The sequence below is a fragment of the Accipiter gentilis genome, chromosome 14, assembly GCF_929443795.1.
Source record: "Accipiter gentilis chromosome 14, bAccGen1.1, whole genome shotgun sequence".
In the NCBI taxonomy this organism is placed as follows: Eukaryota; Metazoa; Chordata; class Aves; order Accipitriformes; family Accipitridae; genus Astur; species Astur gentilis.
Window position 1 is genome coordinate 20,089,770 of NC_064893.1, and position 15,926 is coordinate 20,105,695.

Here is a 15,926-nt window from a genome sequence, read left to right on the forward strand (position 1 = left end):
TACCCAGAATACCAGGAGTCCAGGAGTTTTGAAGAGGCAGATGGAGAAGACCTGTTAGTACAATTGTTTCTGCTCATGTTATCATATGTCCAGAGCACAATCCATTTCTGACCATTGCCTTGTGTTTGTGAACAGAAAAGCTTCACACCCTGATTTCCTCCTCAGCCCACCCCCATTTTGTCCTAGCATTCCTGAGAGTGGTGACTTCCCATTTTACTTGTAAATTTGAAATGAATACATGAGACCTCACGTTCAATGATGGATGAAATATGCTCACAAAGCTGTCATGTAACACACTCTGTAATTTGTCTCTACACGAAATGGAGCCAAATATGCATATTGGGCATGATTTAAGAAAAAAAAGACCAACCCTGTGATTTTTCATGAACTGTATGGAAAACATGATTTTAATATCTTATCCCCTCCCCTGTGCAGGAGCAGTATGTATTTGTCCATGATGCCATTTTGGAGGCATGTCTCTGTGGCAACACGGCCATTCCAGTTTGTGAGTTCAGATCCATATATTACAACATCAGCAGACTAGATCCACAGACCAATTCCAGCCAGATAAAAGATGAGTTTCAGGTAATTTCATGTGTCTCAGTCATTGCAGTTGGTGTATTGAAGGTGTTTAATCAATTTTTGTGTGCTATTTTATGATTTCCAACAGAGCAGAGAAGGGGGGCACGAGCCAAGGTCTGATTTCAGCTTATTTTTGTTGTTTTACTACTGGATCAAGCAGAGATTTGCTTTTGAGCATGAACTTTTCAGCCTTCAGCAAGGAAAAAATTCCCCATCACTTCAGTAGAGCAAGGGTACTAATTTTCACAGATAATGTCATACTTCTCATTTAAACAAATATTCTGTTGTTCATTTTCCTCTGTAATTTATGCAGAAACATTTATGCCTCGAGGTCCCTTATTATCCATTCTCATGGTTCATATGCTGCTTCCAAGTCTTGACAATCAACTTGTTGACGTCCTTCCATACAAAGGAGAAAGTGAGCTTAGTGATCATTACTTTCTCTATTACTAATTTTCAATGAAGTGAATCCCTCAGTTCACTATGTATGTTTTGCCAAGTACCTGGTGGTGAGAACTGAAATGACGTATAGTAAAATTCACAAGTGCTGGCGTTTGCCTGGGGCAAGCAATAAAATGAGGACCACTCTGCCTTTTGCTATCACCATTGCTTATCCCACCCTAATAAATGGGCTTGAGACACATGACCCTCTTGCATAGTAGAGAATTCACCCTGCAGAACACTGGACTAAGCTTTCCAGTCTTATTCCCCATGCATCTGTAAATCCCTTTAGGATTTTCAGCTAACACTGAGGTATGGAAAAACATAATATTGTGGGAAATCTGGGCAAGATAAGTTAGGAAAGAGGAGGAGACCTCTGCTGTTTGTTAAGAGGCCGTTCTTCTTAGCAGTAAAAAGGTGGAGATTCCTTTAATTGTTGGAAGTGCCCACAACCTTTCCCAGCAAAGTATCTTTTGCAGTAAGAGAATGTCTTTTGGGAGCCCCAGTCTGAGTCAGATGCCTCTTTTCTTCCCTCTCTGTGCAAAGGAAGAATGTGTGGTTTTTATCTGAAACCTTACAGGGAATCATCAGGGTTGGTTCAGTGAGATAAAGAATGTGGATCCCAACTGATGACAGTTCAATTAAAAAAAGATATGGTTTTATCAAGTGATATCAGATCTGTAAAACCACATCTGGTTCTGGACGTTTGGCATGAAGGAGCCAAAGCCTAACTTCATCAAATGCTGTTATGCTATTAAAAAAAAATATTCACCACTTGCTGGGCTTATTTTGTCATGATATGAGACAAGATTTTCTGTCTGTGTGCTTGTTCTTTTGAGTTCCCAGGGGCTGGCAGCTCCTGTGAGAAGGAAATGCTCCACTGTACTTTGCATAAGAGGTTCGTTCTCTGTCTAGTTGTAGAATCTGTTTTTACAGGATTTTGGCTCACAGCATTCTTCAGCCCAAATTGCCTTGATTTAATGCATAAGATGGTATCTTTTGCTACAATCTTTATGAACCAGTTGATCTAACTATAGATCTGTTGGTGCAATTTGTGTTATTTAGGTCCCAGTGGCCCTCAGGTAAGTCTGGATGTATTTCTCAGGCACTACATGTTGTCTGAACATGCAAAAGCTTGTTCTGGAGTGCTTTTGTAATCTGAATATGTACAAAAAAAAACAAGAGAAAGAGGGGAAGGGCAAAAAATAGACAGGAGTAAATCACTAACAAGTCACCTGCTTAATTATCTGCACTGTCAGAGATCTGAGATTTCATGTTGCTGCCCCAGCCAGACTGCCTGCTTTCCATCTCTAGACAAAGGGACTTTCATGCAGAACCTGCATAATTTAGAGCAAGTATATTATTGCAAATTTTATACTTTGACACATTCCTTTATCTAGGATTGTTTGACCCTCCTCTTTTCTCCATTTATAACCTCTCTGTGGCAGAAGTCAAGCTCTGTGTAAGAATTTTTAGCCCCTAAATATTGTGTGTTCCTCTGATGACTGCAGAGGAGTTCACTGTATGACTGCATGGGCTTTGCTGAGGAGCAGGACACATAACAAGTGAAAGTAGAATGACATCAGATAGCCACTGATCTACCATGACTTAAGCGACAAGTGTTGAGATGTGTTCACTTTGATTTGCTGTTTTTGATCCCTGCTGACCAACCTCAACTGGTTTGTGAGGAGTCCTCCACAATGGATAACAAAAAAGAAAATTAGATTTAAAGAAACAGAGTTTGTCAAGCTGTGGGAAAGACAGATAACAGTAAAAGACTGACAGCAAGACCCCAGAGATACGGTATGACTATGTAAGTGAAGCATCCTATATGTCAGTCCAAATGGAAAGCAGCAATCTAAATAATACATGAAACAAATAGACTTTCCTGTTAAAAAAAACCCAACATTTTCTCTCAGGTTTTTATATGCATTGTTAAGATAAATCAATAGATTGAGGAATTACCAGAGGATTTAAACCCACTCTGACCTACTGGGTGAGCCAGGTGAATACTTGGGGTACTTCTGCACAGGATCCACTTGAAGAGGGAGAAGGATGCATGCTTCCACCCTAGGGATGGTAGAAACACAAGGAGGTTTCACTCCGTGACCAGGTCAAAGGTGCAACTTGTACCTGTGACAGCTATTTCCAACCTCCAGGAAAGAACAGAAATGTTACCTAACTGCTGTGGGGTTTTAGAGCTGGAAATTGTTGGAAGGTGTATAGTCCCCTCAATTTTTGCTGGAGCTTACTGTTTTCGGAACAGCACCTCAGGGTGAAAGCTCCTCAGTGCTCCTTCTTTTTCATTCTTTGGGATCCCAAAGATCTGCTAGTCTAAGTACCTTTAAATTAAATGTGTTGTGCAGATGGCATCCTTCTTGGAAGTAAATTCAAAAACACCCAGCCTGTTTCTTTCTTCCCATTCTTCCCCCCCTTCACAGACTCTCAATATTGTGACACCGCGTGTTCGGCCAGAAGACTGCAGCATTGGTCTTTTGCCAAGGAACCATGACAAGAACCGCTGCATGGATGTGTTGCCCTTGGACCGGTGCCTGCCTTTCCTCATCTCCGTGGATGGTGAATCAAGTAACTACATCAATGCTGCACTCATGGATGTAAGCAGTACTGCACTGTCCCCATCGATCCTAGTTTGCATCAACTTTATTAATTCTCAGGATGCTTTTCTGGGAGAAAAGGATCCAAGGCAAAAAAAACTTTTTTACCTGCAGTTTCTGGGGCTGACATCTCCCAGCTGGGCAAAGGTGACAGAAATGTGTCACCTAGACTATAATTATCACGCTACCATTGTAGTTCTGCCTCACATCGGTGGAAAATTTTTGACAAGGAAGTTCATGAGCATGCAGTCTGAGGTTGTATCGTAGAAAGGCAGATGGACAAAGAAGTGGTGGGACAACTCTTCCCCTACATTGGTTGTTGTATAACTTGGAAAAGAAATGTTTGCCAGGAATTGCCAGGTCAGGTCTTTGAAAAGAATAGTTTGCAGTGTGGAGCAAGTGATTTATTTCAACTTATGCAGTTAAGAATGTGGGAGTACAGGGATCAGACGTGCAAAATTCTTTAAGGCTGAAGGACATGAGTTAAGTTGATGTGAATCTGTGCGAAGGCATTTTCCCTTGCTTTGTTTATAGGCTAGAATCTCACAGCACGGGTCATTTGTATAGGGTGAATTATGTTGATGGTTTCTTTTTGCTGTGGTGCCTAACTGCCTTTGGACAGAAATGTCTTTAGAGCCACTAATTATTGCAGTTGGAGTATGTGTAAATATGATCCAGGGTGAAATGTCATGATTTTTTCCCTAGGAATGTTGGGGTTGGTCTTTTTTCATTGTGTCTGTTCTTTTAGTCTTTGGGGAACAGTGATACTACTACATTTAAGAGGTTAAGTCAAATGGTCATAGAAATAATTTTAGATTCTTTTCAGAAAGATTGTGATGTTTTCATTGCAAATATGCCTAAGGAAACTTTTTTTTTTTTTTTCTCCTTTAAAGTGTGTTTTGTGCTTTGGCAAATCTGCAGAAGCACAATCAATTCTCTTCTGGTTTCTTTGGGACTGCAAATGTGTTTGCACATTTCAGCCTTCATTATCTCAAATCACTTTGCTAACACTTGTATCCTTCCCCACAAAATTCCTGCTAATTAAAGTTTTTGTACAAGGGAATTTTTCATCCATCATTGAAATTCAGCCATTGTGATGTTCTCTGGCTCTCCTTTATCCTTCCATAGAGGAATCAGCAGCTTTTGAATAAAAAAACACCAAATAATCAGAGGGGAAGAGCCAAAGTCCCACGTTTTCATAGGCATTCCTGCTGAGGACAGACCTTGCAAATTGTTTGTCTTTTCCAGTAGCTTCAGGTCTGCAGTCTTGGGCATGGGCACTTACAAGAGATCATCTATCACATATTGCCTTGAACTATCATTAATTCTTTCATTGTGTGAAGACAGGCATGTGCTGGGGAACACTTGACAACACAGTCCCAGTGCTGATCATTTTATTTACAGATTTCTCATGTTTATCTCTTTTTTAAAACTTCTCTCCAAACCTTATTTGACTTGCAGCTTGCTCTGTGTATTACATGAAAGGATGGAAGAAGTGCTAGAGCAGGAAGGGATGATGGTACTCCTAGAATGGGTTACAGCCTGAGTTTAGAAGCATGAGTTGTTCCAGGAAGGCAATCTGGACTGTGTTCACCAAAATTAACCTTAGACACAGAACACCATTTGAACCCTCCCTCAGGGGGTGAAGCACTCAGTCTGGCCTTCTAGCTAAAACTGTGCTAGAGACCGTCTCAGTCTGTTGACTGCAGAGCGTTAAAAACCAGCCTCTTCTGCCTTGCATTAGCTTTAGGGATTACAACCAAAGGGCTACTGTAGACCACAGAAAGGAGGAATTCTCCCCCAGGAGATTTTGAGATTCCTGACCTTTCCTTTTCAAGTCCTCTGTCCCTTTCAAGTAAAGAGACCTTAGGATCTTTCCTATAAGAATCATTGGAAAGCCATGTTTGCAGCTGCAAAATGGTTTGTTAAGAAGAAAGGGGAAATACTGTCCCTCACCTTCCCCTAAAACAACTGAACATAATCCTTACACAAAGAGACTTTAGCCACATCTCTGAGTCAAGCCATACAGAAGTGGCGATAGGTTTGCATTTAATGCATGGGGCTTGGAGAAAGACATGAGTCCATGTCGTGTCCCTGTCATCATCATTCCCCCAGGATCCTACACATGTTCCCTTACATGACTAATTAACATCTCTGTGTCATCTTCCCTTTAAATTAGGACAGCAAACCTGCTTCCTCACCTGTAGCGAAGAAAACAGGTGGGGCATATTTCTTTTTTGTCCTAGTGGCAAAACCCACAAACACATCTTAACTTCAGCCAGCAGCTTAGCCAATTATGCAATCTGCTGTATTGGTGCACAGTGAAAAAACCTAGCAGAAACGTTATGTTCTTAACTCTAGTTAAGAGGTAAGATTCACTATTTTATTTACCAGTCTGTTGCCACCGTTGGTCTGCTACTACATAGCTTTTGACCCATACTGGTGCTCCTAGGTTTGAAATAGAGTAGCGAGAAAGGAAAATCCATTCCAGACTTATGATTTCCCAATAAATCATTTCCTTTTCCTTCTTTCTACTTCAAGTCCCATGACCCTTCTCACACATGCACACCCAGAAGCATGGTGCAGCCGCCCTGCAAGCTGGTGCAGAGTGTGCACAGCACCTTCTCAGCCTCCCAGCATCGTCTGCTCAGCACTTCCACCCACATCTGACTCATATGGGGGAGAAAAAGCAAGCCCCCACAACTGCCTTGGGGTTTTATGTTTTTACTTTAAATCCAAAATCTTAATCTGTTTAGTTGGTGGCGGTTTTTTAACCCAGAAATATTGTGCCTTTTAATTCAAGTCAGCTTCACAGAGGTACAGCACAAAGGACTGTGCAGTTTGTAGGCTCATCTAAGCATTGCCTGCCACGGTTGGAAAGCGATAAAGTTTTGAGCTTGTACCCTCTCATCTCAAAGTGCCTTGCAAACATTCATTAACACAGCCCTGCAAAGGTTAGGAGCACAGTTCCTCCCTTTCGTGGTTAGGGAGATTGAGGTCAGGGGGCTTTTTTGAGGTGAAAGAATAGCAACAGAAATTAAATGCCAGCATCGCAGGCTCTGAATATTGCCCCACAAGCTCTTAAAGGATGGCTGGGATCCAAATGTGACACCTCTGTAGCACTACATCACCAGGGAGCGATAGCAGATGGGGGGCTAATCCCTTCTGTAGTTTCTAGAGTCCATTGCAGCAAAAAGGATAGCATTTGCTTCCAGCTGTTTTCTTTCCAATTACTAATATTACTGTTAGTAGTAGTAGTAGTAATAGTAGAATTAGTATTATTTGCTGAGTCTCAAAATATAAATAATTGATTTGGGTAATCTCTGCTCTTGTGACACTTCTTTAATGAAATGTCTTCATTGGGAGCAAAAGAATCCCATTATGAGACATTCATTCATTGCAAAGTGATAACAAGGAGAAGGATATGTGATTTGTATAATCTGGTTAAATGGCTCAGATTGCCTAGCCATAGCCTCCCGGGTATAATATTCGTTTGAATAAAAGTTGATTGAATTTTTTTTTTAACTAATCTTATTCTTTTGTTAGAGCCACAAGCAACCTGCTGCCTTTATTGTAACCCAACACCCTTTGCCCAACACCATAGCAGACTTCTGGAGGCTGGTGTTTGATTATAACTGCTCCTCTGTCGTGATGCTGAATGAGATGGATGCAGCACAGGTAAGTGATTTTTCATAATTTCCGTCACGTAACTTTCTTCTCAAATCCAGATGGTTTTAAGAGCATTTCTGCTGCCATTTTCTTGTGGCCCCTCCTCCCCATCCCAATAAATAAATGAAGTGGAACTGGAAAGTAATAGGTGTTTTGAGGTATAATGAAGAGTAAGTCCACATGCTTGGCTCCTTCTAAGACAGCAAATTCTTACTGCAATTAAAAGGGATATCTAAATATGTTGTGTTTGTGGGCCTAAATCTTCCTCCCAAACCTCCTCTCTTTGCTTTCATATTTTTTGTCTGTCTGGTTCAGGAAAATGTTCCCTACCACAACCCCAGTGTGCTTCATGCTTGTCTGTTCACATGGCATTTCCAGAAGAATAAAACCAAGAGAGATGCTGAAATTATTCAAAGGATCTTTTCCCTGAGATTTCCAATGCAATTCTGTAATACCGAGAAGTGTGGTTTGCACAGTTTCTGGAGAAGTACATTGTGCTGTGGGTTGTTATTTTTTTTCTTTCTAGTGTCATATGTAAGTTGGTTTCTTGGCTACTAAACACACCATTATTTTCAGGAGTTGAGCTTGCCAGGAAGGAGCCATTGGAGTTCCTCCTGTACTAGCATTTCCAGCCACCTTGCTGATGAGTGGCGGAAGATAACAGCTTTCAAAAAGGTGTAATCATGCAATTTGTGTGAAGAGTATGTTTGGCATGGCTAATTCGCCCATTACAGCACTTGTTAAATAAGAGGAGAGGAACCCTCAAGTAGTTGGTACTTCATGGATTAATTTTTCATTTGTCTCTTCTGTGTCTTCAAAATCTTACCACACTTGAAGGCAATGAGATTAGTGGTCTCTTTTTGTTGATGCTAATGGAGAAGCTAGTCACCCCATTCATTGATGGGATCTCCCTTCAGTGTGAACGCTATGGGATTTCATTTCTAGCCACAATAAGACCTCTGCTCAGAAGTGGGCTCTCTTGGTGACCCGCAGAGTCCCACCACTGTGCGAGGAGCTGGAGGTCCTGTGCGTTTGCTGCCTCATGTCCAACTTGCCCTGCCCGATTCTACGTCTTGGCATTGAATCCAGAGGCAAATTTCATCTTTTCCTTTTTTTTCTGACACTTTTAAGAAAAATACGGCTTTTTATGGAAATGACACACTTTCTCACACTTCATTGTTGGAAACCACAAACCTATCAGCCTTAGCCAGTGTTATTCTTGTGACTATCTTTCTGCACAAGACTTTACCTGCTTTGTTTTTTACCTAGCAAAGTTTTGTTTTTATGTGGTAGTCTGTAGGCACAAGAAAGGAGATTTGGCAATGCATAAAGTCACTTTGGCAGGTACTCTAGCATGGTGTCACCTAGCTCGACTCTGCAGCCAATGCCAAAAACCCCAAGCTAGCACTGGAAGTTAAGGATAATTTTCATGTTTGTATTGTATGAGTTTTCAAGGCAAGGTGTAGCAGTTTAATATCATAGAATCATAGAATCATTTGGGTTGGAAAAGAACCTTAAGATCATCAAGTCCAACTGTAAACCTAACACTGCCAAGTCCACCACTAAACCATGTCCCTAAGCACCACATCTACAGGTCTTTTAAATACCTCCAGGGATGGTGACTCAACCACTTCCCTGGGCAGCCTGTTCCAACGCTTGACGACTCTTTCAGTGAACTAATTTTTCCAAATATCCAATCTAAACCTCCCCTGGCACAACTTCAGGCCACTTCCTCTTGTCCTGTCACTTGTTACTTGGGAGCAGAGACTGACCCCCACCTCACTACAACCCCCCTTCAGGTAGTTGTAGGGAGCGATAAGGTCTCCCCTCAGCCTCCTTTTCTCCAGACTCAACAGCCCCAGTTCCCTCAGCTGCTCCTCATAAGACTCGTGCTCCAGGCCCCTCACCAACTCGTTTGCCCTTCTCTGAACACGCTCCAGCACCTCCGTGTCTTTCCTGCAGTGAGGGGCCCAAAACTGAACACAGGACTCGAGGTGCGGCCTCACCGGTGCCCAGTACAGGGGAACAATCACCTCCCTGCTCCTGCTGGCCACACCATTTCTGATGCAGGCCAGGATGCCGTTGGCCTTCTTGGCCACCTGGGCACACTGCTGGCTCATTCAGCCGGCTGCCGACCAGCACCCCCAGGTCTTTCTCTGCCGGGCAGCTTTCCGGCCACTCTTCCCCAGGCCTGCAGCGTCACATGGGGTTGTTGTGACCAAAGTGCAAGATCCAGCACTGAGCCTTGTTCAACCTCACACAATTGGCCTCAGCCCATAGATCCGGCCTGTCCAGATCCCTCTGTAGAGCCTTCCTACCCTCCAGCAGATCAGTTGTGAAAGTGAGGTTTCTGAAAAGGAAACTTCACAATGTTGTACTTGCACTGTCATTTTATGACAATGTTGTAATTATCTAGCTGTTCATCATTGCCTAATCCAAGCGCTGTACTGTAAGTGCTACGAAACTGTTGGTGTACAGTTGCCTGCAGATACCGTATTTGTGTGCATGAGCAGGGTGTGTTATTCATCTCTGTGAGTATAACACAAATACAAAAATTGCTTATATAAAAGCTGTCCCTGAACTGTAAAGAGGAAAAGAGTTAAAATAAATAGGTAAGTGAACCTTTAATCTCCTATGCAGGGAAAAGGTGCAACTAAAACCATGTGGAGGTCAGAGAACATAACAGACAATTTTAAGGACTGTATATACATATATGTTTGGATAGATGGCCATTCACAGACATGCTTTACGAAAAGCAGATTTTCAATATTAAGGAAAGGTTTAATGTTTTTCTTCTTTCCAATGCACTTTGAGGTTGTTTCCTAAAGCACCTGCTCAGCTCGAATCTTCTTGCCTATTGGACAGATGCTTTGAGAGGAGATCTGTAGACTGCTTGAAAGTCTGAATGAAGAGTAAAGACAACCTTCAAAGGAAGACTTGCTTATGTGGTCTTGGCTGGCTTGCTTAATTGTGAAAAACTAACAAGGGCAAAGATGCATAAGATTGCATGAATATCCCACCCAATTTCAGTCCCATATGATCGAAGGAATAAAAGGAGTACAGAATTAATGCAGTAGCATGCACACACTTGACGTTATTACTAGCAATGATTGAACTTGAAAAGCTTGAGATCAAGTTCAAATGAGCATCCGGGGGTTTCAAAACTTCTAAAAAATTACACTTGAAAATAGGAAGAAAAAAAAAGAAAGAAATACAATCTCAGCAGAAACTGCTAATGAGATCTCATGCAAAATATTTTCTCTCCATGATCTATTTCCAGATGGATTTGAAATACTTAGACTGTAATTTGTGTGGATAGGATTTTTTTTTGTACTTTCAATTCAGTAACATCAGCATAAGAAAAAAAACTTCCAACCTGCTTCACAAACTTCAGAGATTCAGCTGTGGTTCACCCTGAAATTGGAGTTGCTCTCGTGGCTCTCGGAGCAAGCTCATTCTCCCTCCCTTGCTCACTGGTAAAGTCAGAAAGCTAAAAAGTTCATCTTACAGAAAAAAAGAAGTTCCACTTCGCTTGAATTAAAGTTAATTTTCTTGGTGCATGTACTCTTTCCTTATTAACACCAAGCCTATCTGGTTCCTATGAAATTCACCTACAGACACTAATCTTTTAATGTTTATTTTAATCTATACCCCTAGAAAAGCTTCATTTTTCAGCCACCTTGTCTACACATTTACACCCCAGAATTCAACTAGTTACAAATTGTGTTCATACTAAAAAAAATGGGGGGGGGGGGGGGGGGGAAGTCAAGCTTCTAAGCTTCTAAAATATATTTCTTCATATTCATGATATAAAAAACTTTTACTGAGCTAGAAGGAGGTCTTCTCTGAGAAAATACATGCAATACAAGATTGGTTATGGATTTTGAGCTGGTTATACATTTGAAAGGACAGAAGACTGAACATGCATTTCCTTGTTAATAGTTAAGATGCCTTATGTTTCTTTTGGCATTTTCTCCAGCTCTGCATGCAGTACTGGCCAGAGAAGACGTCCTGTTGTTATGGCCCAATTCAAGTAGAGTTTGTTTCAGCAGACATTGATGAAGATATCATCAACCGGATATTCCGGATTTGCAACATGGCCAGGGTAAGATCAGTGAAATACCAGATTTCCTATTTATTCTCAAAAATATATTTTGGCATGAGGAAGAGGTGGAACGAAGACTTGTGGTTTAGAGACACTGAATCTCTCACCTAGGAACAAAATTCCACTGCGGAATTTAGTAGCTACTTCCTTTAATTAACATTTAATTGCATCAGTCTGTATTGGTAAAAGACTTGGCTGAAAGTAGAAAGTGGATGATGTGAGCTGAAAATTTGTATTTAAATGAAAAGCATTTTTCTGTGTATATTTGAGAACAATTAATCACTTAGTAGCCAATATAAAACCATCAGTATCATAGGAAATAAACTGGGATAGTGTCAGCAGGTCTCCATCTGTCAACTGCTATGCAGTGTCTCTGAAGACAGATGCAACGTTTACTGGCTAGACTGGGATTCCCAGTTGCCATTGTTTTTCCTATAAATAACCACCTGTCATTTCTGTAAGCAACTCTTTGTCTGTATCCCTCAGCCCCAGGACAGCTGAAATGATAGAAACAAAGTTTATCTGCACACTGGACCCTGGCAATGCAACTTCAGGGCTGCAGGAAAGGGTTTCAGTAGAGGATTTTTCTCTCATTAGCTGTTTCCCAGATTGGTTATGTCTCCTTTTTTGTTCCTTTTTTTTTTACTTTTTTGTAATCAGAAATGGAAACAGGCTCCACAAATTACATTTCTATGCTGTTTAACTCATCAGTCTCTGGTTGTACGGTCAGAGCCTGTGCGGCAGTTCAGTCGTGGTGTTGCAGAGTGAACCTTGTGGTTCGACTACACAAATTAATAAATCAGTTAGATATTCACCTTGCTATGAAGGTCAACCGCCTCTGGACCAGGGGCAGTCTTGAAGTCATATAGCTAGTAAGACTAAAGCTCTGTGACTCTCAGGATGAAGCTGGCTCATAAATGCATAGCTGGCAGGGTGGATGCTGTGAACTCGCAGCTCTCTGCACCCATCTATGTTCAACAGCAATGGCTGCTGCTAAAATCTTTATGAGGATCCTTTCCTGCCGCAGTCCCCAGAGATTATTTGAGGGCCTTCTTTGCCTTTAGTTTTCATGGCACAACCAGTCTCCAGCACAGGCAACCAGGACAGACACACTTGATCTATTTGATCTATTCGTACAGTTTTGGTGAGATTTTATTCTCTGCTAGAAACAAAACAAGGGATCCTATGCACCGGGTTTCTGCCGGGCTCTGTAATATCTGAGGTCATCACTGTTACCCGGATTACCAAAAAGCCCTTGTTTCCCCACTGTATCAGGTATCTGGAGTGGAGGGTGTTAACATTGATGATATCAGATCCAGAGGGAAAGATGCCATATAACCAGTGCCCCCCGTGTTACCCTCTCTGCTTCCTGCCCCATTCCATTTAGCATCTTGGAAATGCTCTTTGTTTTAGCCTCAGGACGGATATCGCATAGTTCAGCACCTGCAGTACATTGGCTGGCCGGCATACAGGGACACCCCTCCTTCCAAACGCTCCCTCTTGAAGGTGGTCAGAAGGTTGGAGAAGTGGCAGGAACAGTACGATGGGAGAGATGGACGGACTGTTGTCCACTGCCTGTAAGTAGGACTGGAAAATGCCTGTAACCTCACAAAATGCTGTCTGAAGAGCACTGATCATGGGTATGGAAATTTGGTGGTTTGCCAGGCTTCAGCTGGGGGAAATGAAGTTAAATTACATTTGTAATACACTTCAAGTTGAATATTGTATTGCATTATAGCATCCTGGCCCAGAGATTTTACTGACTGTGGTGAGGAGTAGCTGAAAAAACTCTGCTACTTTCAGTTGTGTCGGTAGGTCTCATGACTGGAGCACAGACACAACTGAAGCAGCACTGCCGCGTGTCCAGCTCTGACCACAGAGCTGCTGTGAGCCCCTAAGCAGTGAGGAGCAGCTCTGCAGTCCCTGCGGCTTCCCCGTCCACCACTGTCAGGGATCAGCTTAGTCCTTTCTTAGTATATGTGGTGTGTGAGGTGCTGTGTAAGCAGGGATCTCCTCCGTTCCCTCAGCCTTACCTACCTTCTCCGGTTGCCTCTTTTTTTCTGCACCCAGGAATGGTGGGGGACGCAGCGGGACCTTCTGTGCCATCTGCAGCGTGTGTGAAATGATTCAACAGCAAAATATCATTGATGTGTTCCACATAGTGAAAACATTACGAAATAACAAATCCAACATGGTGGAGTCACTGGTAAGTTGCTTTTCCTGCACCTTACCTCACCCAGTGTATGCAGGGGGACTTTAGGACAGGTGGGGAAATTTCATGGCTTAGCTCAGTATGAATCAAAACAAATCATAACATGAAGCTATCCGAATTAAAATCAGTCCCGTTTTGGCATGTGCAATGAATCCTCTGGTCCCACTGCTTCTCTCATTGAGCAGAAGGGGAACAGCTGCCCTGGCCCAGTTGCCATGCCCAGCTCTCCCATGCCCAGCTGCCTCCAGGAGGTTAAACCCCAAGTAGCTGTCACCATGGCTGTGGGGAGGGGGTGGGATTTGTCCTCCTGTGCATGTGTACAGCCCAGTGCTTAATGCTGTGACATGCCTTGAAACCAGGAAGGGAGAACAGTCAGAACCCCAGGCCTTGCTCCCTGCAACCCAAGAGATTAAACTGTCCTGAATTCAATCATCTCAATCGATCACACTGAATTCTTTCTTCAAAAGCAACGCGTGCAATGAGGCCATGAGGCAAATAATGAATAGCCCATACTGCGGCTGTCTCTCTGAGTGTCCTTCTCTTCCATTGACGATAATATTAATTACTCTTAGTAATGCTTGTTCAAGATCCCATAGAAATGGAATTAATGTTTGCCTGGTCCTGCCAAACAGTATAAGAAAGAGGGAGGAGGGGTTTTTGGCAGCTTGTAGAATGAGGCTCTGAAGAATTTACCTGTATTCTAATGCCACTGATTTCTATTCTCTTTTTCAGGAACAGTATAAATTTGTATATGAGGTTGCACTGGAATACTTGAGTTCCTTTTAGCCCAGCAGAGGGAGGGGAGGCTCTGAAATGCCAGACCCCAATCTCTGGCAGACGTTTCTCCCCTCTTCCACACTGGAAGGCAGTAACAAGTGTGGGAAGGAAAACCTCTCCTTCCCGGAGCAAGAGACTGAGATTGCACAGACCTCGTTGGAAGGAGGAGACAATGCCTGTGTTTGCTGCTGCCTGCTTTCTATTGGAACATCTACTGCTTCTTAAGTAACCTACTGTAAAAATTAGCAAAATGGGAGACAGGCTGAAAGACTGGACTTTCTAATCCCCTCTGACTTCTTCTCTCCTCTTTTGGATTGTATTTTTGCTCTACTTGCTGCAGAGTAGGGAAGGAATGGAACCCTTAGGAAATTCTCTTTTAAATGTCTCCTTTTTAATTTATAATTTTGTTCTCAAATCCCAGTCTTTAATTTTTTAATTTCATGCAGCAGTCATTTGGGAAAAATGAGATAGCCATAGGAGATATATGAAATGTTTCACTACAATTTGTCTACATTATCTGTTTCCTTTTATTTGTTTTTCCAAGTGAAAAGGCCAACACAAGAAAAAAAACAAACACCAAAAACAAACCAAAAAAACACTGGAATTCTCTTCCCATACATAGTTCCCTTTAGCATGAAAATATAGTGGAGATGAGAAGCTCTTAATGGATTCACTGCCTCGGCTTCTACACAAATGTTTCCTCCCAGTTTCTGCTAGACTCCCAGGGCTGTGCATGAACCAGTTACATCTCTCTGGTCTGTGTTCGTTTCAGTGCTGGTGAAGCAATACCATTAATAAGTTTCCCAGCCACTTGAACCTTAAGGTTAAATATTTGCATCAAACAAATTGCATTTGTCTTGCAACTTTTGGTAACTTTGTTACCATATTTTTCAAGTATTTGCTGGGGTGCAGTGTTTCTTTGAAAAACAGGGTATAAAGTAGGTATTATTGATCATATGCTATGTATTATTATTTTTTATTTATTATTTATATTGCTGTAGAACTTAGGACCCCTAGTCACAACAGGACCCTGCTGAACTAGGCACTGTGCAAACAGAGAACAGAGCTTAAAAACTGAAGGTAATGTTAAAATTGGGTTTGGTCAAGATGTTCTCAGTATTTCCAAACTGTTATTGAGTGATTTATTCAGATTTCCAGGCCCTACAAGTTTCAGATTCCATCCAAGCTGTACGAAAGGTGATGTACATACACAGAAACCTAATCTGACATGTGTTAAGAAAAATGTTAGACCAGCACAGCAGCTTTCCTTCTTAAGTAAAACAGCTTTTGTTTTGTTCTGCAAAAATGCCTGTGCAACTCTCCTTCTTTGAAACAAACACCAGATGTGTTTTGCCATGGTTCTGGATCTCACTCTGATTTCTTAGCAGCTAAGAAATTGCTTTTCTGAAAGAGTATGTTTAAGTAGTTAATCATTAAGGTCTGCAGGGTAATGTTGGAGAAAAAAGTAATTGAATGAACAAGGCCTTACAATATTCACTATTTCAATTTAGCCACTTATTTATCT

The 15,926-nt window shown here is 41.9% G+C and overlaps 1 protein-coding gene across 2 annotated transcripts in view; it reads left to right on the top strand.

Moving 5' to 3' along the window:
• PTPRT (protein tyrosine phosphatase receptor type T) overlaps window positions 1-14,966 on the top strand; it is a 485,911-nt gene extending 470,945 nt beyond the window's left edge. For both annotated transcript variants that reach the window (XM_049816979.1, XM_049816980.1), the window contains 7 exons: window positions 436-585; window positions 3,465-3,638; window positions 7,185-7,316; window positions 11,287-11,412; window positions 12,826-12,989; window positions 13,483-13,618; window positions 14,357-14,966. In XM_049816979.1, coding sequence (XP_049672936.1) covers window positions 436-585; window positions 3,465-3,638; window positions 7,185-7,316; window positions 11,287-11,412; window positions 12,826-12,989; window positions 13,483-13,618; window positions 14,357-14,410 — 936 coding nt within the window. In that variant the 3' untranslated portion in view covers window positions 14,411-14,966. The remainder of the gene's footprint in view (window positions 1-435; window positions 586-3,464; window positions 3,639-7,184; window positions 7,317-11,286; window positions 11,413-12,825; window positions 12,990-13,482; window positions 13,619-14,356) is intronic.
• Window positions 14,967-15,926: the final 960 nt, after the last annotated feature.